Below are 24,760 nucleotides of genomic sequence, written 5' to 3' on the forward strand. Positions count from 1 at the left end.
ACAGTCTTGCAAAGGTGACTACAGTCGAAGCTTTCCGTGCGACCACTCTCCTAAGCGACCAGCTCTAGTTAAGATCACGTGTGAAACCCTGTTTGGACCGTGGTAACTGTGACTTGAACCTCTCTTAAGCGACCGCGGCCTCTTTTGGGATTACCCAGCTGGACTATTCCTTTGTTTTTAAGCTCTTGTAAGCGGCCGATCAGAGTCTTTTACAAATATTTAACACTTAAAAGAAACTGCACTCTGCGCTAATGCCTATTTTGGTCTAAAAAATTGAACGTAAAGGTTGATAGGACACTCATTCAGACCTCCCTACTCGCTGCATTAGGGTGGCATTTGAATTTCTTTTCAATTTTTTAATTTTCTGGTAAAAAAATGTTGATTTCTATTTTCTGAGGAAAAAATTAATTTTCAGGGAAAATCGCACTAAAATGCTCGAACAATGCTTAATACTTTTGCCTCGCTAAAATGCTTGAAAAAATACTAACATGATGTACAAAAGCCTAGAAAGGGTGGAAAAACGTTTATTTTTCCTTCCCCTGCCCCCACCACTTACTCCTCTTCAACCTTACTCCTTCTAGAGTACTGAATCTAGGATGCTTTTTCGTCTCTCCCCAAGCCTCATCCGAGTTAGAATCGCTTGGTCAAAATGCGCTCGCTCGTTTCTCGCTCGCCAAAATAGACATGTGGGATGTTATCGAAGAGAAATTTCGGCATTCTTTTATAGCACTGTATTTTTTTCCTTTATTCCAAACAGTTATCTTCACTTACATTCTACATTGGACAGTGCGAGTATAAGTTTTGCTCTGATTTTGGTCTGCACTTTCTCTATCTCGAGCCCTGTAACCGGCAGTCCCGTTAGTCCTAAACCAAACTTACGTCCACAGAGCGACTCTGTCTCTACTTCTGTTGATATAGTCTATGTGGCGCTTATTTCCTCTTGCCCCCTGAGCTCCAACGGACCTGTTTTATTCCATCAAACCCTGTTTTATTCAGATTTAAAAGGTATGGAAAATCAGTTTGAAATGGGTCAAAAAATCCGAGGAGATCTTAGGATAAGGTACAATAAAACATCGCCGCCAGAAACGAGCGTGGCGCGCGGGAATAAAGCATATGGACCATCTAGAACGATCTAGAGGACGATCTAGAACACCGTAACTTGTCGGCGACAAATATATTGTAAACAAGAAGGGGTACGAGGTGAGGGATATGAGAAACGCCACGGAAATTTGGGAACTGTACTCTTCGCAAGCCTCCTTTCTCTCATTTCCAATTCATCTGGCTCAAAAGAATGATCTCGCTTACCTTAGGCGATAAAGTTATACAGGGGCTAGAAGAAGCATGCAATTTTTTTGACGGCAGTTGCCTGCTGTAATCCGCGATCGTGCGCATTTTCCTTACCCCCTACAGTAGAAGGGCTCTGTTGATTCCAAGCCTCCCCCCCCCCCCCCCCACACCGTGTATTTTTCGGTCATTTGCAACTCTTCCTGCCTCATGCCGCAGGGTAGAGCTATAACATGTCAGCCAGGGGTGTGACATTATCAAAGGCAATTTTATCTTTCAGTTTTTAAAATACGTACGTCTGTCGTTGTTTATCTTTAAATTTCCTGATTGTCTTCAATACAAAACGTATGAAAACGGAGTTTATAAAGTTGTTGGGATTCTGCACTTTTTGAGCGAACCCGAGCTCTATTCTCACCCCCATGTACGCGAAATTTTGGCTGCTTGGCTGCTGTTGTTATGATTCAATTACAGGAGCCCCTGTTCAATGTAATGATAACTAGAGATCAGATTCTGCAAATACACTTGCGGATTTGCAAAGCTATCACTGGTTCTCAAACATGTGGTAACGAATAAAAGAAATTCCCTGACGGAAAGGAATGCCAGTTGTTGCATTATTTGTTAAGTTTTGATACGTTTCTGAGATTCATTGCTTCTCGAAAAACCATGGTTACAGGCAGTAATAAAGATGCATTTATTTGTGAACCGAATCAGCAGTTACCCGCCGAACTATTCAACTTTTATCATCAATTAGAGAAATAGAATTTTGATCTTGTCCCATTGGTCGGGCATTTACAGTCTTTTCGAAACTCCACTGTGGGTGTTTGCAAAAAATACTGAATTCTAGCTCATTGTAGGACATTTGCAACTTTGATTCAGAAAAGATACAAATGCCCGACAAACACCACATCCAGGAAATAGCATAAAATAATTCCCAAGACCAGAAGAACGAGAAATCGAGGTGCAGATTAACCAGGACGAGAGAAAATATATCTTTTAAATGTTCAGGTCAATTGGAGATTGGCCACTTAGGCAAACGATTTCGCGCTAAGGCCACCCACCCTACCGAATGGCCGTTAATCGGCCTGAGACGAGCGAGACCGCCTCCCGACCTGGGAAAATTTATCATTTATTTATCATATCCGGCTTGACGCTAGAAACCGGCGTTAGAACAAGACAGTGTGGATGATTAGACACTCGCTTCAAACAGTCAGGGAAATGTATGCAGCCGTCTCCCTCGCCGACAACGGAATATAGAAAACTGAGATTTGAAATTTCCGCACTGAGAATTGGTGAACGGAGAGAATTGGAGAAACGCGTCGCCTTTTTTACCCGCCTCTTTTCGCGTAGCTTGTATGCAGCCGCCTCGCACTCCTCAAGAGAAATCGAAGATGTACTCTGCCTAATATTATTCTGACGACATATGCGCTTTTCCTAGTTCGTCTACATCTCTCAAATCAGTAAATTGCCGGTTTTCCCATTATCTTACGTGTACAGCCAGACTATGTTTTTAAGAGTTCCAATTTCATGAAAATTCCTCCGGCCATGCAGATACTGCCAATCACCCCTGGAGAGTCTGCAATATAGCATATTCCATGAATATTGTTTAATTACAAGAAGTATTCAAAGCATTTGATAAGTCTTTTTGTAATAGTTCAGAATTTTATTGTCAAAGCCTTGAGAAAAGATGTTTTCTGAAGAAACTTCCTTGCTAGTAATCCGAGGATTGTATTTCAGTTTCTAGGTGATGCAGTTTAATATCCGGCAAAGTTATGAGTTGTTGGATGGCACCCTCACTCGCGATTACCCACGGCGGCAGTAAAATGTTTCAAAGTTTCAGTATTTAAGTTCTTAATAACTAAAAACAAGCAAACCCCTCGCAATGATTAATTGTTGCTGCTTTTTACAATTCGTCGTTTTTTTTCGGGGCATACTATATTTGAGTTTTGACCTTTTTCCCTTGAGTTTTGCACTTAAACTGTTTCAGTTTCGCGCTTCACTTTCGTCAAATGTCTCAATCTATTGCGCCAAAACAAGAAAAAAGCCTGAGGCTCAAAAAACGTCAATAAAAAAGAAATTCATTGTTTTTTTGTAACAGTTGTCCTTATTGATATTTTTTACACAAATACGGCAGGATAAGACTTAGAGTTGTAACAGTAATTACAAATATTTTTTGAAATTAGAATCAAGTAAACTGTTGCATTGAAATAAAACAAATAAGTTATCATTGTTTTTGTCAGTCCTGCTGACTCGACTGATTTTGTACCCATGCAGAAATCAAGTTATGTCACGGAAGAAAAAGCTTGTCACGGCATCGAATTCATTAGTATAATTAATGTCGAATGCATAATCACGCCACCCAAGTCACGCACATTCCTGTACTTACACCTGTATCATATTAAAGAATCTGGTATAATGGTATTGCGAGTATTGGTCTTATATTCGTATTAAATCCGTTTAGCAACAAGGTATCATTAAACGGTTGCTTTTGTTTCCAAAACAAAATACCACACACACACACACTGAAAATATCGTTTTGAATTTAGCGAAACGAGTTTCTTTCTGAAACAGCTTGTCTCAAGAAACCTTTAAGTATTCGTTGTTAAACACTTGTTTGTTGTTAGGGTTGTTTTTCTTTTCTTTTTGTCCGTGAAAGCTGAGAAAAAGTCACGAAATTTGAGTTGCCTTATTTTAGCCAACTGCAATATTCGTACCCCCCTCTAGGGCCAAATTGCAACTCGTCAGGAAAGTTATAAGAAGATAAATGTTGATCAAAATAATAAATAGTGGTTTTTCAAATCATTCTAAGATTTTTGAATTTATGGAGGAAAAGCTAATTTTACTCGTTAAAGAAGATTGCAATCTATATTGTAAAAGAAGTTGTTGTTAGTTTTTATCACTATAATTCCCAAATTTATAGCAAAACATTACAGATTGTTGAGAACCTCTCCATAGTGGTCAGCTCAGGGCTTTAGTGAGCTGTATCTCGTGTTTGAAGTAAAAGTTCAGGCTCGGTGCGATGAATGCATTTGGGTTATACTCACAAAAATGGAGGGTTTTATTGGCATATGGGGCCATTTCAGCGCGTGAAAGTTTTACCTGCGTTCAGAACGAGTAAATCTGCGGATTGAAGCGCTTATCTTGGGGTCGAAAACATTGTTATACCTGCCGTAGAACGGCTTTTACGGCTTGAAGCGGGAAGGACAGCGGTTGCGGTGCATTCAAGATTTTTTCTGGCTTTTCTTGTGGAAGTTTGAATATATATCAAGGAAGTGATTAATTTATTGGTGCACAGACGTTTATTTGTATCTTTTTGCGGCGAGCCATATGCGGCGATTTACCTTACATGCAGTTTTGCTTTTATTTATGATGGACTGAGGTAATCGATTCATGACAATGGCCGTGGTTCACTGGTCGCACATACTCTGGTCAGAAGTTTGAGGAATTTTGGCTGTCATTGGCTTGAACTTTTGTTGGACTGGAAGTGCCTTGTGTTTGGAAAATAACTTGGGGAATTTCTTTTACGGGAAGCGTGGAAAAGTAGACATTTGTTAGCGTATTTTGGATCCGTTGTATGGATCGGCCAGATTCCGTGATTGGTTCACGCGCGTAAGAGTCGAAATTTAAAACTCCCTCCTTTTTGCTCGCTGCACAACTTTTGTACTGTAGTAGTCGCACAGTTTAATCGAGGAATACAATGTTTCAACCTTCGCACTTTCAAAAAATGGCCAAGCATTTGGGCATAGACTCTCTTTCCTATGAGAAGGAATACAATGGATTTATGGCCAAGTTGAAGAACTTCCACGAGTCTAAGGGGTAAGATGTGCAGAAGTTTAAAGGTTTCTCGCTTCGGAAGTTTCTGTGTTGTTGCTGTAAAGCAGGAAATTAATTCTGTCTTATGCTTTGTCGTCTAGGACGCCGTTTAGACGATTACCGTGGCTGGGTGGGCAGTATTTAGACTTGTATCTTCTGTACCGTAAAGTAACTTCAGCCGGTGGCTGGGTGAAGGTAGGTCGGTGAAATTCCCGCGTTTTCTTCAAACTTTATAATGGCCTTGTTCGATTTTTCTCGGCCAAAGAACGGTTGAGATGTGAGTTAATCAATGTCTATCCATTTGCTAGGTTACAGAAGAGAAGAGGTGGCGAGATATCGCTGAAGTTTTCAATTTACCGCCAACCTGTACGAATGCAGCTTTCGCTTTGCGACAGCACTACTCTCGGTAAGTGAAATAAAAAAACTTCAATTTGCGTCGGGCGTTTTGTCTATTTAGGACATTAACTTTACAATTAGTAAACACTCACACAGAAATACAAACGAGACGTTATGTCTGCATAAAAGTAATGCTACGTTTGGCCCAACAAAAATGACGTTTCTTGTCGGGTCATATCTGAGCAACATGATTCTTGTATAGTCGCGTTACAAGTGAATTGATGATGAGCTCATGAATGCACTGAGGAACTTCCGTTAGCCCTAAAAACGTATTTACCCTCAAATTTACTTCGTGTTAATCTAAACTGAACTCTGTTTGTTGATCATTGTTGAAATTTTGAACGCTGTTCGGAGTTATAAAGATGAACAGCTTGTTAGTTCCTTATTCCAGGGGATGTCCTGATCTGCTGTCAATGACATTGTTTCACTTTACTCGACAAATGGTTTCCCAAATTCCTGTAATCTTACACATAAATTGTTCAGGGATTATTTTTACGGGATAATTTCCGGTTCTCTCGACCTAAAATCTGTCAATTTCTTCGAAACTATCTGTGTATTTTTTAAAAAATTGGTAAAAAAAAAATAAAACAAAAGATTTTGCTACTTCTTTGTGTGTGGCTATGTTTATTGTGACCCGTCATATCGAATTTCTGTGGTTGTCATATTCAATCCGTCGAGTAAATTGTAAGAGTTTTTGTTGTTCCCGATCACAGTTTTACCTTAAGCAACGGAAATATACCTTTGAACGTTGAAGAAGGGCTGGCAAGATGCGTTTGTAGTGTATATTTCATTATGCAAATGAAAACGTGTTTCTGTGGAACAACAATTGTCTTTTGGCATAAGTCGAACATCGAGAGTTAATACTCTGTACGTTAGTACAATGTACAATTACTAAGACACATTTGTTTTATGTTATAGTTGGTTGCTCAGAAAGTAAGTTATTGAGTGAAATTTTAAAATGTGTCTCTCCTTCATATAGCATGTTACTGGATAATAGAAAGCTTGTGAGCATAATCAATAGTATGTGATAGGCGAGACACATAATTTTGCGCTATTAGCACTTCTTTACAAAGGGGATTTTTTTTTGTACCTTGTGAAAGGGAATAGGGGCAGAGAGAGGTGTTTGATCTAAAACTTTCTTGAATTATGGCCTTAAAGGGAAGTAGCTTCAGTCAGTGTGTTTTGCAATTTACTCATATTTTTTGTATGATTAGTGATTAGTTCTTCTTAATCCTATATTTCAATCTTTACTCTTAAAATGACAGATCTCTTGTTATCATTCAGATTAAAACTCATTTAATATATCATTTTACTTTATTTTGAGCATAAATTAGACTTGAACCAGTTTTCTCTCGTATTAATTTTGTTTTGCTGTGTGCAAAGGAAGCCTGATTTAGAGAAAACAAGTTTTGAAAAACAGTTAAAGAAATAACATATTGCTCATTTGAGAAACTGTTTACTTAATGATTTCAGAACAATGTCATTTGATATGAAGGCATTTAGTATTGACTGTTTTTAGACCCGAACAAATGGCCATGGTGTGTTTTGAAACCCTTTGTGCGTTGTTTTATCATTTTTTGGCAGTTGCTTAGTAGCTAAGTCCTGGCTATAATTATCTGGAGAGATTAGTCTCATTTTATTGACGCATTCTTCCTGTGGATCTACATGTACCTATTTCTAAGGACAACACTCTCTAGCATTTCTGACAACTGTTGCTTTTTCTAAGGGCTTTTTTTTCCAGTCACCGTAACCCATAGTTTGTAAAGTAATCTATTCAACAGGGTAGTAATTTCAGGAAATAGTCCAACCAATTTCACTCTTTCTTGCATTGTTCCCATCTTTTTCTGGTTGTATATGCAACAGTTTATTTGTGGTCTCTTGATATATAAAGGAAATTAGGGGGTCTTAATTCAGTGTTGAGTATGCCTATTTCTGAGAGGGGGTTTGGAAACTCATCTTTGAAGGGATTTGCATCTCTTAGTCTAATTTGATAGCCACCATACGTCACCTACAAGGCTGTGCTATAAAAACACCCAGGTGCCACAGGAGACTAACTTTTACCTTTGGGCCACTGGAAAAACATGCTTTGTTCATGTAAGCCTAAGTGCTGGGTACCGAGGATTTCATGGTTAGGTGGGCTTCTTAGAGTTTTTCTTAGATCACAGCCTTGACTTAGCATTTCTAAATATAGATCAACCACACTTACCAATATATTGGTATGGTGATCAAGGAACAGTTAAGATACTCCACATTGCATTCACCAACACAAGTCAAGACTGGGCATGTATTTGTATACATGCATTTCTATATTCATGTTTAAGATATAGTCAGTTTTTGTTTTACCAGCTTTGGGATAGTGGACTTATAGAGATAATTATTAGTAAATCATTAGTAAATGGCCATTGTTTCATACTTGATCCCTGTCCTTTTAGTCATTAACTTACAAGAAATGTCAAAATTAGCTTAAGACTTGCATGACATTCTTGTTAAAGCATGATTGGTAATGTAAAGTGATTCCCTCTGCAAATCACATTTGTACATACATATAAACAAACCCTAACACTATTTTGAATATTAGGCAATAATTTCAGCAAATGTCAGTAGTAATATAAAAATGTTTCTCATTCTTCCTATCTTGAAAGTTATTCTCGGCAATGAAATAGACAAGTGCCGTTGTAAACTTGAGGCTGGTGGGTAATTTCTCCTTCCATACAAGTTAACCCTTTCTTCATGGGATTTCAAAAGCATACTGATTTGAACAAACTTGAAAATAACATCACAGAAAGTGTGGCTTTCCTGTCACGACTACCACTTACATGCATTTGTGCCCTTTATTCTTGTTTACTTTTGTAAGTTAAACTTCACACTTGTTAGGGATATAAATACAGGTATTGACTGCTTAAAATCACCTTAGAGTCTAAATACAGTCTACTGACTAGTTGACTCATAAGTTTGTCTGGGGATTCTTGCATTCTTCAAACATTGCTTTCAGATTTACTCTTGACCACCAAAATCCTTGAGAGAATTTCTGGCACTTTCTCAAACCATCCCAACATTTCTAGCCAAGCTCATCTCAAGAGGAGTACTCTTGAACATTTGCCATTTTTGTGCGCATCAAGTTGCAGCACTGACATACAAAAAATTACCTTCTTATTTTAGGTTGTCTGGAAAACCTGTGTAGTGAATAGTGAATAGTCGTGAATACCGAACAGCAAATAGTCCCGAATAGCGAATAGTACTAACAGTCTCGAATAGTGCAAATAGTGGCGCACAGTCTCGAATAGTGGCAAGTAGTGGCAAATTAGTGGGGAATCGTAGCAAATAGGGTACCCAGTATCTCGCAGTCAACCTCGCAGCAACTTAGGACAGGATTTTCCCACTAAAAAGCACAGATGCTTATCAGGACAAAAGGTGTTTCTAAACGTAATTTCTTCTGTTTTAACCACTCCAAAAGCATAAATACGTCTTTATTAGGTTGTCCTTGTGTTTTCTGTTTTCTTAATGTCGGCGATGGACAGCCTGAGCCTGAGTCCGGAGAAGAAAAGGCTATAAATTCACTGAAATTCTGTTGCTTATTTGGATAATTAATTAACACAGGATATTAGACCTAAAGCGGTGACTATTGACGACTATTTGTCACCATTCGCCACTTTTCGCAACTGTTTGCCACTATTCGCGAATATTCGCTATTCGCTATTCGGGTTTCCTAGACACCCCTTATTTTAATACATTTTTCATTTACATTTTTGTGATGTAATGTGAGCAAAAGTTTACTTTTTAATGATCAGGTACTTGGAAAGCTTTGAGAGAATTAACTTCTTTGGAGAAGATGCAGAAGATGTACTTTCAGCTGGAAGACCTCATACACCAGTTGGAGGAGGCACATTCCCCACACATGTACCCTCTGTGACAGCATCAGGTGTGTAGACAACGTGGAAACATACTCTCTACTTTGACACAGGAGATACTGTGTTTACAAATGCTCTGATTAGCTTGATTTCATGTATCTTTTATTACAGTTAACTTTTATTTCAAAGCTGTTATGGCCGGGACTTTTGTTATGGTGTACCCCACTTTTGCATGTACTTGACCTAAAACGATGTTCTTGGATGAAGGCTGTACTCTACTGTATTCATGTACATCATATCTGTTTCAGTGACAAATGTGATGCTTCTGCTAGTAAGATGCTTCAGTTTTTGCGTTAATGAAAACATGTTTGTTTGATTTTCCAGATTATATTTCTGTCATTTCCACAAGCAAAGGTATTGTTTTCAACCATGTTTCTTTGTACACTACCACAGCTGTTGTTTAGTTTTGATTTGATTGATGTGTCCTTGTTAACTTGTAACTTGTTCAGTTATCATTAACAGTTTCCTTCATATCAGTTGACAGACACTTTCAGTACTTTGAATGTATGTTGTCAGTAGCTTTTCATATTATGTATTTCTTTTCACTCTACAGATCCCACAAGAAACTTTGATAAGCTTGTCCTTTCTCTTCAATGTGGCATGCCTAATGAAGTGGATTTTGCCATTAACATTTGTATGCTTTTGTCAAATGTTAGCAATTCTGTTTTTAACCTAAGCAAGGTAGGTTTTATTTCAGTAGGGTTTCTATTTTAGAGTAGTAATTCAACAGCTAATCCCAAATTGTGAAACTGTGGGTTGTCTTTTGGTCTGCACAAAAGTAAAACTATGTTAGATTGAAAGTGTTTGTTCTCAGTCTGTATCCCTTCACGCTGTGTCTGCTGGATGCCAAAAGCACAATTTTTTTTTTGTAGCACTGCTGTACAAATTCTATCAGTAGTTACTAGTCTCAAAATTGGCAATCTAATTTTATTAAGCTCATCCATTTGAAACAAGGTCACTTGTCAGAATTCTGGTAAGGGCCAATGGAAGGGTTCGAATTGACTGACAACAAATTGTTTCAAAACTATTACTAACGTACAAATTCATAGAAACACATTTACAGAATGACTGTTGTTACTGCTTCTATGTAAAAATAGCATTGAAAATTTATTGATGCAAGATCTGTAGGTATTAATTAAAACTTCACTGAAGAGATAAAAACCTGCTGTACATACGTGCTTTTTAGGTAGAGTTACTCACAATGAACAGAAAACCTGGTCCACAGTATCAATAAACAGAGAACTTGTTGAATAAGGTTTCTCAGTTGGTACTTTATTTTTTTAGGCCCCTGCAGTGGTAGATACTTTGCTGGCACATGTTGGTGTATTTTCTGAAGGTATGTTAGTATAATGTGGAAAATTATGAGTATTGGGGTCTAAATTTTGTTTTGGTTTCTAAGTTTTCAGACCAGGTAGATTTTTATTTTCATTTGTGTTGTCTTGATTATCATATTCTTTGATAGAAAAAAAAATCACAACTAACAGCATTCAGAATAATTCCGGAGGTTCAAAATAAATACAGAATCCAGATTAATATTCATATGATGCGCTATGATATGGTTATAAAACATACTATTCGTGCCTTTTCAGGCTAATAATCATATAATGCGGTGTTTCCAGTTTATTAAACTGGAAACCGTGCCTCTTAGGAATAATAAACGTGACATTGTACAAATAATATCCGTATGTGGCTGTATTTTCAGGATATTAATCATAAATGTATCAAATTTTATCGACGAAGAATTTACAATCTTCATGCCGCCATTACGGTAAAAAATGTAACAGGCTAGAACTTCTAAACTGATGGCATTTACGGCCAAAAAGTTATCTTTGTTTATTGACTTGGCCTAAAACCATCGATAAATCTTATCAGTGAGCTATATTTTCCCTAGACGACTGATGTTTTCTATAAAACAGTCATAGCCACAAAGGACATGCAATCGATGCGAAGCCATGTCACCGATTGACCCGCTGGGTATTTTGGTATTCTTCTAGCAATGTTTACAGTTTTAAACTAGCTCTTTTACTGTCAGAAAGTATTCCATAGTCTCCTGAAAAAGAAAAGTAAAAGGAACAGTCGATGAATTAGAATAAAATATTCGGTGGCCGTGGGTTATTTGAAAGCGAAAACAACAACAGTCAATGGTTAAGTTCTTTACCGCAGGACATGACCCGTCGTTCGTGTTTCTTCTAGAAGTTATAACTTGGAACAGACTTTTCTTATTTGCACAGGTAAAATACATTTCATGTCCTACCGAAACTTAAAGTGAACAACAACAGTTGATTTCATGCTTTTTAGGGGTTTATTGCCTGTTGTTGTTGGGTTCGCTTCGCCATGGCCACCGAATATTTTATTTTAACTAAGCGACTGTACCTTTAATTTTTCATTTTAGGGAGGCTATGAAATACTTTCTGACTGTAAAAAGCTGGTAAGAAACCATAAACATTGCTCAAAGAAATACCAAAATATGCAGCGGGTTGATCAGTGACTGGGCATCGCATTGATCTTGTATCCTTCGTGGCTATAACTGTTTTATAGAAAACATCAATCGTTTAGGAAAAATGTAGCTTGCTGATTACATTTATCGATGGTTTTAGGCCAAGTCAATAAATGAAGATAACTTTTTGGCCGTAAATGCCATCAGTTTAGAAGTTCTAGCCCATTACATTTTTTAATGTAATGTCGGCATGAAGATTGTAAATTCTTTGTCGGTAAAATTTGCCACATGTACAATTAATATCCTGAAAATATAGCCACATACAGATATTATTCATACAATGTCACGTTTATTATTCGTAAGAGGTGCGGTTTAATAAACTGAAAACACCGCATTATATGATTATTAACCTGAAAAGGCACGAATAGTACGTATAATAACTGTATCATAGCGCATCATACAAATATCAATCTGGATTCTGGATTTACTTTGAACCTCTGGAATTATTCTGAATGCTTTTAGCTCCTTTTTGGATTTAGACTAAGAGTTTTCCATAAGAAAAAAAACATTTTTGCCCTGCATTAATAGCAGAATTTATTTCTGCTTTGATCTGATTGGCAGTGACATGAGCAGCAAAAATTTGTTTGGATTTTAATTCTAAGGGCTCATGGTTCACCCTTCAGTGTGCATGGTTTACCTTATGCGATGTATTTCATTGTTTTGTTCATTCTGTTAGAAGAATATTATTGGTTTCTTTTTACTATTTACCTTTCAGATTCTTATGGCCTTGGAGAATTATATGAAGAGTGGTATGCTAAACAGCACTTGGAGAGAGATTTTGTTAAGGTAAGCAAGGATAGGATAGAATCCACTAGCATGACTGAAAAATCCCTGGACTATTGGACACAGCATTCTTTGCGTGCTGTGTTTATTCCTGATAATTAATATTCTTCAACTGACATTGTCATATTTGTTTCAATTAATTAACTAAAAGGCATTGTTCTCTGCAGTTCTGGAAGGAAGGTTTAACAGTAAAAGGGGTCCGGGACATTCTCTGCAGTGGCAATGGTATGGCATTTTATAAGATGAATGTTCACTTCAAGGAGTAGTAATAAGTTAGAAGTTATTTTTGAACTCCAAGAACCAATAATAACTTGTTTTCTATTTTATGTACAAATTGGAAAGCTGGTAATTATTATCAGCATAAACAAGTGGCTAGCTTCTGGAAATGGTTGCTCAGATAAGTAGAACACCCTTAGAGTATGCATTGTTTTGTTATACATCAGTGCCATGAAAGTATAAAACAAAAATATCGAATCAATTTTTATTACTATTACATTTGCTAATATTTTTCCCAACTGATTAATACTTAACAGTTAGCATAGTTGCAATGATGTTTTTCAGATGATGAAACTGCAGATCAGGATTCTCTTTTCCATCCTGCAAGAAGAAAAATTGGAGCTAAAGATGTTGAGTGCCAAAGAATTGCACAGGTTTTGTTATTATAACACCTAACCCACTTTTGTTAATGGCAACTTAACTTTACTGAAAATAATTTATATTGGGAACCTGTTTCCTTTTTGTTGTTCATGTTACCATTTACTATAGAAAAGAATCTCTGCCCTTTGTTGTGGTGTTTTTATGTAACATAAATTCATACAAATCATTTCTGTGGCTTTTGGAGGCTTCATAGCCTCATGGTTAGTGTGCTAGACTCTGGATCAAGTGGTCTGTGTTTTTTAGCCCTGGCTGGGGACATCGTGGTATGTTCTTGGGAAAGACGCTTTACTCTCAAAGTACCACTCTCCACCCAGGTGTACAAGGGGGTACCCACAAATTTAATGCTGGGGGGTAACCCTGTCATGGACTAGCATCCTATCCAGGGGTAGTAGAAATACTCCTCTTACTTCATGTTGCTGAAACCCGAGACAAGTGCAGGCCCGATGGGCCACTTGGCTTGAATGCAGAGGTTAATTACCTTTACTGTGTTTGCTATTTAGTAGACCTATGCATTAACATCACCAAGAGATTTTGATTAATTTCTCCACTCTAGCCCATCTGTTTCCTCTCATGTAATAGGTGAGAACAGTGGAGAAAGAAAAACTAGTGGTGCCATTTTGAGTGCTAGTGTTGTTAATGATAAGCACTCCTCTCTTCATCACTACATTACTATAGATACACAACAACTCAGTAGGGGTAACTGGGTCTTGATTGTCTAGTAGAGTGTTGCAATTCTCTCCTTAATGGGAATATGAGAAACAAAAAAAAGGATTTTACAAAGTTACTCAATGTGAAATGTACTCCAACTCTTGTTAAACACAGATAATGTGCTTATGGTTTGCAGTTCTCACTATATAATGCTTAGGCATGGCCCAGAGGTGGCAATAATTGTTGTTATCATCAACTTCACTGATCCTCCTACCCTGGTTTTAACAGACTAAATTATCTTTTCTCTCATCCATGCAGTATTTCAACTTACAGTTATGTACTCTATTTCCAGGTTGGCATGATATTTTACAACTTCTCCTTTGATGACACCAATGCTACTGTGCTTGCAAGCCATCCCCTGTGCTTGAAGTAAGTAACAATAACTTTTTCCACCAGAGTCAGGCCTTCTCTTCTGCAAATAAAGTATATTTTGTATGTGTAGGTAATTTACTTAGATTGTGCAATTGCTGATAAATGCTGTCTGCTTTTTGTTATTTCCAGATTCCTTGTGCTGAGTATTTGCAGTGACCATGGATTTCTCCAAAGAATGTCTTGGGAAACCCTTTCAAATTTAGCAGAAAAGGTGTTTATAAACCAAAACATTTGAAAATTCAAATCCAACATGACATTAAATTCTCTTACTTCTTTCTTATTAAGAATGAATGCTTATCAAATCTAATAAAGTATTTTTACTGTAATTTCATAAAACAGATGTTAATGGACCCCATTGAGTCCACAACTACCCAGATGTTTTTTCAGATGCTACATTGCTTCTTGGATCACAAAGATCGTTATCATGCCATCAATGGTAAGCCTTTGATTTCAGTTAAGAAATTTAGGAGTTGGTAAAATGAGTGCTGTAATAATTTAAGGTCGAAGGAAGCAGAGCCTCACTTCTTTAACTTCTGAAATGTAAGTCTGAGATAGTGAAAAAATGAGTTTGAATTGCATGAAGATGTATGTTTTTCTTGTGAACGGTTTAGGTTTTGACACAGAAACAAATGGAACTTGGAAATGATCAGATGCTCTCATATTAGTCTCTTTTTCAGTCAAGCTCTAAGATGCTATGTTTTCTGTGCTTTTATTAGCTATGGATGTCTTAGGAAAGTTGTGCACTCTGGAAGGAAATGATGAAGTCATTGAAACCGGCTTGGAACCTGAAGCATACCAGTCACTCATTCGAGTTTTGATTGTCAGTGATGTTCAGGTAATTAGAGAACCAAACAGGTTATATGCATAAAGCCATCTGGGCACCTGTAATTTAGGGGTGAAAGGAACTTTTATCATACATGTAAGTGTACTGTTGTTGTATTGTAACGTAAATTTTTCTTGTCAAAGCACAGTTGATGTGAATAGACATGTGAGATCTTGTGCTTTGTTTTAGTTGGTGCTGTCTTCGCTGGAATCGTTGTATAATCTATCGGGAGTAGGCCAAGTAACCTCGGACCACATTGCAGAAGTTCACCACAGCATTGGTATGTAAGCCTTGTGTTGATTAAACAGTGATTCCACAGTGCAGACACGTTTTACAATTCAAACGTGTAGGCAGGGAGAGGAATGCAGGGAGTTCAACCACTTCAATTTGCCATTACTGTTTGATAAGGTCTAAATAAATCTTATCAGAAGGGTTTTCTTATTTGTAGACATTCTGGTGTGTCTGGTGACAATGGATGCTGAGTCGTTTGGTCCAGAAGCCTTATCTGAGGTGCAGATCTTGGAGAAAAGGATACCAACTGCTATTTCAGCAACACCAAAACCGCCGTCAGCTTCATCACCAGGTTATGTGATGTTTTGTTTTCTGTGTGATTAAATTGTCATCTAATTGTCAAAGGAGATTATTCTCATGTTTCTTTGCAAGCTTTTAGTTTAAAGTGTTGATGTTTTTATTACAGTCGCTCCACAACAACCCAAAGAACCAGTTCAACCACATCAAGTCTCCCCTGCCAGTCCATCACCTACTCCAGCACTGAGTCCTTCCCCCAATCCAGTTCCAGTCAAGACAACAGGAAGTGAAATCGACCCAGAGACATTCACATACAACTGGTAAGTGTACTGGCTCATCTGCTGTATTCATGCAAAGATTAGTGATCTGGTGCAGCTGTATTGGGGGAGAAAATGGCTGTGAATGAGATCACCCTCCCACAATGCCCTCCCTTCCATCCCTTTTGTACTGAAAGGTGCTTTTGGTTGGATCCTGGATGTTAATTAAATTTCAGTTTAGAGTCCCTGCGATAAGTTAAGAAGATAAAATTTAGCCACCAAGTGGCTAGTGCATCAAGTTGGAGGATTAATTATTCAGGAGAACTCTGTATCCTGAGAAGGCCTGAAATGTTCCTGCCCATAGATGTGATTGTTTGAAGTGACTATGCTCATAAGCTATTTAACATTGTTTGGTCTTACTGAACAAGCATGTAAATGCAATTGTTTTGACTTTGAATAGTTTTCCAAACAAATAGGCTGTTGCTAATAACCAACTTTTTTGCAGGCTGCAAGGCACTTATGAGCCTTCTCCTGGAAGTTCTGTATCTCGTATTGACATATATGCTGACTACCTGTCATCTTGTAGTCGACTAGCAAGAGTGGGAATCCTTAATGCAACAGCATTCAATCGCATCATCAAGTAAGTACTAATTTGTGTTATGCCTGAGGTCTAAAAGAGAAAGACATGTGGACATTTGAAGGGAATTGTCATAGCAAGGCCAAATACAAAAGCCAGACAAGACATAACTGAAAATGCCTCCATCAAACTGTTTCCTTACAGATTAGCTTTTCCTGATGGCCAGCTTCGAAGGGTACAATCTGGGGTTAATGTACAGTATGTCCTGGCTGGATTAAAAAGGAGGTCTAACCCTCTCCCGGTTAAAAGCCGCACAGATTCACCAGCATCTCAGCAGTCTAGTACTGCCAGCTCCCACCCATCAGCTCAGCAGGCAGTGCAGAGGATGTCCCCTGGCCAACAGAGTATCGGTAGAACACCTACCCCTCCTGTCCAGACTCAAGGTAGTCCAGCCTGGAATCCTGCCAAACAACAAAACATCGTGGTGTCTCAGCAAGCACACACTCCATCCAAGCCCAGACAGGTTTCTAGTGGTAGTCATCAGCAGATGCCAGGAATGGGTCGGATGCCAAGAAGAGCAAGCATCCCAAGCCAAGGAGCAATTCAGGCAACTCCAGATCAGGTGAGTGACCGTACCATGTACTTATTTAAGATGATGAAAGTCACTTTAACCCTAAAAACTGTGTAGCAGTTCTTGTGGCAGTCAGCAGTGGTTTGGTATTCAAACGTCTCACTGTACTGACCCATTCACCATATTTTCTTTCAAAAAGGTGACTGTTTGACATCAGCTCAACAGTTGAAATGTTGTGTTTATCTAACATTGACATTTTGGAGGGTACCATGAGCATGTAGCTAAGGGCCATCAGCTTTTGTCTTTTTAAGGATGTTGCTAGTAACCACTGTAAAAATCGTAGAGATTTGTATGGTTGACTGGTTTTCTTGTTTTCCTACATTTGAACAGGGAGTTAAACAGTTTCCTGCTGTAGTCATGAAACAGCAAGACCTCCAAGCACCTGTTGATCACAGACAAATGATGAGTGGGCAAATGCAGAAGAACATCGGTCCAGCAGATAAGGGACAATCTCTGGAGCGATTAGCAGCCATGCGCAGAGCAAGTGTTGAGGGAATGGGCGCATTGCAACGCCAAAATGTACAAAGCTTCCAACATCACCAAAACCAAGGACAGGTCATGCAAAGAGTGTCATTATCTCCTCAGAGTACGGGCCCACAGAGAGTGGAGCATCCACAGCAAACAGGCCACCGCATGCCACCAGTGGTACCAGCATCTCCAGGTCAGAGAGGAACTCCTGGAATCCCTCAACATGCCCCTGTTTGTTTGCCAGGAAATGTTCGCTCTCCACAGAGCCCACAAACAAGAACATCACTTCCACCTCCACGTCCTATGCAGCCAAACATGCCTCGACCAGCTCAGACACCACCTTCAACAGGTCCCATGCAGAGACCTCTTTCACCTGCTGAATCGTCATCATATCGGCCGACAGCTGCTTACCGGCAGTCAACTCCTCCTTTTCCTCAGCAGCAGAACTTGCGGCCTTTGCCACCTGCATATAGTGGGCGGCATACGTCTCTTTCATCTTACCCACCCCTTGCTCCCAAGCCTGCACCTGGAATGAATGTGCAGTTTTCTCAGGAAAGCCAAGCAAGGAAGCAAGTTCCTTCAAACACTGCTATTGCTGGGAGTTATCCTGTTGCCCAACAGGTACCAAGATCTTCACTTCATCGTGGGGAAGCCACAAGGCAGAACTTCCAGCCACATGTACCAATTCCCAACACACCACCTTCGCCACTCCTTGCCCCCTCAATGGGGAGTAGACAGCCATTTGCTAGTTCTCAGCAAGATTTGCCAGGAAATATCAGGCCAGGACTGGGCCAGGATAGCAGACAAGTCAACAGGGAACCTCTTCCTGGGTAATATTTTATTTTGTATTTTTGTTTCGCTTTTTTGTCATGCTTTGAAACCAAAGGAAAGCAAAACCAGAGATGCCGAGATGCATATCCTCATATAATATATCAAACATGAGGGACTGTGTACATTTCCAAACACCGAGAGGAGAGCTAAAAATGCTCCGCTGCGCGTCGTATTTTTACCCATCTCCAAAATATTTTTAAATGTAGCGAAACACTTTTCGAGTGTTTGATATATCTTCTCAATCGAATTAAGGAGAAAACGAAGAAATAAAATTTGTAGAAATCTATTCTATTGAAGATAAAATATCCATAAAAATGTGATGGTTGATTGATGGGTGGGGAAATCAGTTCATGACTATAAATTACTACTTTTTTGGAGAACTTAAGACAACAGCACGTATTTTCCCAGAGGAATATTCAAGTTTGAAGGTTGTACAGGGATTGTCTGACTGGGAATGGACAGTTTGAGGACTGTAAACACGTATTGTCTTTGTCGTTAACTCTATTCGGTTTACTTGCCATAAGTTTTCACTGCGAACTTATTTTCACGGCATTTTTTTAATGTTGCGCGTCATTCGATTTTCACGTCATGAAAATGTTCTTAAATGAGACAGACTAAGTAGGGTTTACATGTTTTGTTATTTGTGACAGGAGTAGACAGGAAGGTGTTGTCCTAATAGCACAGGAAGAGAGAGCCGCGGACGTTGTTTCAACGGGCCTTGTAGACGGTGCAGAGGAACAAAAAATTGTAGTCATAGAAAATAAACATAGGACAGAAAGCACTACAAAAGGAGATGTAACTTACAACTCCACATCTACTCAGCATCCTAGGCTAGGTCAGGATAATGTAACAAACCAACAAATAAGTGTATCGGAAGGCAAATCATTGGTTGGTAGCACGTTAGTTGACAGTAGAGGTGAAATGTGCTCACCAAACATTGGCGAACATTCTGAGCAGCCAATGGGAAGGCTACCAATGAATGAGGTGGAAAGAAACTCTTTGCAGATTGTACCTAAGACTACGTTACACCCCTCCAGTAATGGCACGTTGAAAAGAGACTTGAATGAACAGATGACACACGGGAGTAATATTTCTGCGTCAAGTGAGGGAAACCTTAATGGTCAACGAGACAGTGTTAATGAAGGATGCGGGCCGGCCAAGAGAGCAAGAATGTCTTCATTGGAAAATGAACTGGATAATTCGTCATCAATTCCCTCAAGGACTGGAAGTCCAACCCCTCTTGTCAATGGTGACATCAAGGGAGATACAAGAAGTAAACTCATGGATAAACTTTTGGACAAAGATTTGCATTTGCCTTTAAATGGCGTTTGCGGAATCGATGCATCTGAACTGGACCTTCTTGCTTCTGATGGAGAGAGACTCAGCAGTAGTAAGGCATCATCACCGGATCTGTTTGGAAGTGAAACGAACTCAGATTTTGGGAAATATCTCGAGGAAAGTGACACAGATACAGGCCTGTTTAGTGACGTTTTGCAAGGAGATCTGAGGATCGATCCAATGGAAAATGGTACCGAGGGAACTCATCCAATGCCATCTAATATGCCCGCGTTTCCTGGCGGATCTTCTCACTGTGAAGGTGTGAATACATCAAACGAAAAAGGAATTCCTTCTGGAGTTGCTGAGCAACAAGGCAAAATTCCCATTCCTCCTGCAGCTAGACCGGACCCTATACCTGATCAGTACAGTGCTATGGCTGGTAGACAGCCAGTCGCTGTAAATACAGCTTGGAATTCTACGAACAATGTAACTCAAGTGTCAAAAGCTGGCTTTGGTCAACGTTTTGGACCTGAGGTTCAACAAAAGATGGCTTTCTATCCACAACAAGGGAATCTACCACCAACTGTTGGGAATAGGTCACAGATGCACAATGTTAGCATGGAAAAGCAGAGATTGGTTGATCCTCAAGCTTCGTCCGTTGTTATACAACAACCAGCAATTCCACCACATCAAAATATTCAGCCCGGCCCACAGCAAATGATTCCCGCTCATGACTCTTCATCTGCAATACATCCAACTGCAGTACCTAAAAATATATTGCCGAGACCTCCAGGTCCAGAGTTTGTTAATAGTATGTCATCAGTCAGTCAAGGAACAGGTATTCCACAATCTCTTCCAGTGTCATCACCTTTTCTTGGAGGGCAGCAAATGCCCATAGTTCAAACTTCATTACCAAGAGTGAGTGTTGGAGCGCAACCTGGCTGGGTTCAGAGTGGAGTTCAGCAGCAACAGGTGGCCAGAACTCAGCCCGCACCACAAAAGATTGCTCCTGCTGGGTTTCAATCAGGCATGAGACACAATTTACCACCAGGATCTCAAGCTGGGTCACCAGGCTCTCAAAACGTGAGTTTACCCTCTGGTTGGCAGCAGTCGCAGCTGCAACAACCACAACAGAAATCTGTGAATGCTTTTCCAGACGTAAGAACTCAAAGTGTAGCTACTCCAGGTTCAACCATGTATGAGCCTTCCTCTTCACCTCAGATTAGGCAACCACCTGTGACGACACAGTATCCACATCCAGCTCTTGCTCCAGGTGGAAAGAATGTGGTCCAAAGCCCAGCAGTGTCTATTCCTGTGAATTCAAATGGCTCACAGGAATTTCCATCCACCTTGCCTGCACAGGGCAGTCATTTGGTGGACTCGACAGTACCTCAGCTCGCATCATTTAAGCCTTACAGGTGCCGTTGGACAACTTGCTACAGGTACAATCTAATGTTCTTGATTGACTCGACTAAATTGTATCGTAATTGACTCAACTAAATTGTATCGACATTGTAAATGGAAGGTCGTCAGAAAAAAAAAATTCTGCAAACAGTGGTTGGAGTAGGATTAAGATATTTTAAAATTAGAGTCCTTTAAAAATATGGAACAGGCACAAAGTATTTGGGTTACTCAATCCACAGATACAGAAAAGGGATGCAGTGTTGCTACTATAGGTACATGACAAGGGTACCATACACCTCGATTAATATGTATGAGCCCGTTGTGAGAGGGAAGTATCTATGTCAAGAACAATGACAAGCTCAACTCTAGACTCGTGTGTCCTGATACAGAAACCATTGCAGGTCATAGGACATGGCCTTTCGTATTCTTCAACTCGTAAAATCCAGACCCTTTTATACTTTGCCTCCGGCCTGAAAAAGGCGAAACTCTCCTGGGCAAGGTTAACTCACAAGGAGCTAGCATCCCATCCAATGAGAGTAGCAGGAGAGCAGTTTGTCTCACTTGGCCTTGGAGTAAAATATTTGTCAATAGTAAAGTAAATTAACTTTGGAGATAATTATTGACTGTAAGTTTTGTTATTTGTTATGTCCAGCTCGTTTGACACCAGTAAAGGTTTATTCGCGCACGTGGTGAATGAACATGTGCCTCGTGATAGCCTGGTCATGTCTTGTATGTGGGAAGGCTGTGCGCCTGTACGCCGTTCACGATCTTCTCTTCTCTTTCATCTTCAGGTGAGCTGCTTAACAAGGTTTTCCTTTATTACAAACATCAATTGAGTGTCAAGCAAGGTCGTTTATAATCCAAAACGTCGTGTGTTAGTAAAGCGAGAGTATTAAAATTTACTCGCCTTTTACTTAGTTTTGCATTCCGGCCACTTCTGAAGTTTCGTCGTGACTTAAAATATGCTCCTCAAAACCCGCGAAATTCCTATTTCCTACCTCATGACAGTTAATGGCTAACAGTTTCTGAACGCAAATCTAGGTTGTTACAATGGTCAAAAGCTACATGTAATGTTTTTTCTGTCTTTAATCCCAGCAAAAACACAGTGAGCCTTCGCCAGTTCCCAGTCCTCTTCCACCACAGCAAGCTCAACACCAGTCTCCCCCTGTCCAACCTTCTCCTCCTCCTCCTCCTCCTCCTACGGCCCAGCCTCCTCCACCGCCCACTCCTTCGGCTCAGTCAACGTCATTTGTCCCAGCATATCACTTCTTAGCTCGTATGTTACAGTCATTACAGGTAAGTTAACAGTCCGTGTTTTTTGTTCGGTATTGTTCATAGACCGCCATTAGTAAAGTGGCAAGTGTTAACTAATTCTCAATACGGTTTTATGTTTAGCGTGCAGTCGCATGGCTACAGGGATCAACAGGCTTGGTCGAGATTACTAAAGAACAAAAAGATGCGAAAATTCTGAACAGAGAGAGCATTTAAAAAGTAATGAAACCTGAAAACTGTTAAGAAAAATAATACAGCAACAAAGGCAACAGAGAAAGACAGGCGTTTTGTCTAAACCCGTTGCATGTTGTGTTGACGATGACTGTCTTCGTAACTGTATAATAAATCATTAAGTTCTGTTTAAGTGGTGTTAGTTTTGTCCTTGTTGTAAGCAAGTATGTCTGTTTACCAGGGTGAAGAGGAATCACCGCTGACAAAGTCAGTACGATTAACTGCGGCGCTTGTTCTTAGAAACGTGGCCCAATATTCAGCCTTGGCTAGAAGGTGAGTGACAGTGAAAGCCAATTTCTCCCGAAAACATCACGAGAAAGATCAGCAGACAGGTTATTATGAGATAAAGAACCCGTATCATAAACACACGAACAGTTCAGTAGCAACAACCAATTTATTTCTAAACAAAGAATCATTAATTGAAATATAAATTGTGCGTTTATCTCTCGGATCTTAGACATTGTAGCGCGCTGTGGACTCGATTTCCGCCGTTCTTCGTGTCCGGTCTCTTTCCGGGGAGTAGCGCGGGCTCCTTTCCCGAACAGCGGTTGGTAATCGAGCCTAATCATGCTGGGGCCCCATTTAATTGTAAACCAGTTTCATAGTTTCGTGGTATTTCTTTCGACAACTGTTAAACAGTTAATTTTTGTTGTAGGCCTGTTTTTTTTCGCTGGATCAAAGAGATTTAAGTGCTGTTTTTGTTTGACTTGCAGCTTGTTGAGGCGTCATGAGGGGCACCTGTCACTTGTGGCCATGTCCAATTCAGAAGCTGCTAATGCTGTGGCGGCTTGTCTGTCGGAACTCTCTCCACACAGAAAGCCTTCATCTGACGACTCGGACACCTTGATCTGGGCATTAAACAGATGATAGCTGGCTTCCAATGTGTCTGTGCCTTTTTGGATCAGAAATGTGACATTTTAAACAAGAATTAGTATAGAATATAACAAGAAAATGGATCGCATTAGTTACCCAAGCGCGAGCCTTCAAGTTTAATGTTCGATCTTTTGCCAGTGATACGGAAAATAATTCGGTAAACGTTCTAGCCTAAAATGAGAGACTTGCTTGTAGTCTCGTTTTGTTGAAACTTGGATAGTAGTTTCTTCGGTTTTCAAAATCCTATCTTGTAATGTTTACAAGTCACGTGGGAGAGAGATGCGTCGTCACGCAATGTTGTTTGCATAGGTCACGTTAGAAACATTGCGTTACGAGTTGCAAACAGAGTATAACGTTATCAAAGACGTGGAATATTTCTTCCCAAGTTACTGTATAATAAGGACAATGAATTGAAACAGAATATTCTCCGTTTATTTAGAGTAGCAGGTTATACATGATTAAGTAATATAATTATTTGTACAGTTGCCATGTGGTATAAATTCCTCCACTGTTTGACCTTTACATTCTTGATTTGACAATTAGCTTTTCGCCGGATTGTAATCTAATGAAGAAAAATAATTATTGACCAGTCTCATAGAAGTTTATTGCTGTTCCTTTGGCGTGTTGGTTTGTGGTATGAAATGGTGCATTAGAAAAATGTATCTTCATCCACTGCGATGACTTATCACTTTTTAACATTAACAAATCTTTTTCTACGGTACATTGTATCTTGTTGGTAATGTTAAGACTTGGAGCAAGATGCCGTTTGCTCGTACTTTCATCACTTTTTCTCATTCATGTTTGTATATAATCATTTTGCCTTATTTATACGTGATAATATATTGTACATAGAGTACAAATATGCTTCTTTGGAACTAAAAACACTCCACTAGTCGCTGGATTTCCTGTAGCTTAAAATATTTAAAGAAATCGAAATCCTACTTGGTGTCAATTTTTTACCTCGTTCATCGCTTTGAAATGGAAAAACTATCGCTACTTCTTTACTCAATAAACTTTTTTGTACCGTCACGTTTTGTGGTGTTTCCTGTTGTTTTCTGACAAGAGTTAATGAGAAAAATCATTTTCTCTTGTTTCTGACGAGAAGGACAAATTACTGTCTTCAAAATGGGGAGTTCGACATTTGAAGAAGACGAGACAAAATGATCTCGTAC

The 24,760-nt window shown here is 39.3% G+C and overlaps 1 protein-coding gene across 1 annotated transcript; it reads left to right on the forward strand.

The window, feature by feature from the left end:
- Window positions 1-4,237: 4,237 nt before the first annotated feature.
- On the forward strand, window positions 4,238-24,617 carry LOC145479661 (uncharacterized). The gene is made up of 25 exons (XM_081458076.1): window positions 4,238-5,097; window positions 5,196-5,289; window positions 5,403-5,500; window positions 9,279-9,409; window positions 9,723-9,752; window positions 9,952-10,079; window positions 10,683-10,734; window positions 12,611-12,681; window positions 12,846-12,903; window positions 13,240-13,328; window positions 14,336-14,412; window positions 14,545-14,626; window positions 14,755-14,851; window positions 15,132-15,250; window positions 15,428-15,518; window positions 15,687-15,821; window positions 15,936-16,086; window positions 16,529-16,663; window positions 16,805-17,222; window positions 17,562-18,529; window positions 19,181-21,250; window positions 21,865-22,003; window positions 22,308-22,508; window positions 22,897-22,988; window positions 23,429-24,617. Exons 1-25 carry the CDS (start codon window positions 4,979-4,981, stop codon window positions 23,580-23,582), a joined length of 5,799 nt encoding a protein of 1,932 aa, XP_081314202.1. The 5' UTR covers window positions 4,238-4,978; the 3' UTR covers window positions 23,583-24,617.
- Window positions 24,618-24,760: the final 143 nt, after the last annotated feature.

The sequence above is a fragment of the Orbicella franksi genome, chromosome 2, assembly GCF_964199315.1.
Source record: "Orbicella franksi chromosome 2, jaOrbFran1.1, whole genome shotgun sequence".
NCBI classification, from domain to species: Eukaryota; Metazoa; Cnidaria; class Anthozoa; order Scleractinia; family Merulinidae; genus Orbicella; species Orbicella franksi.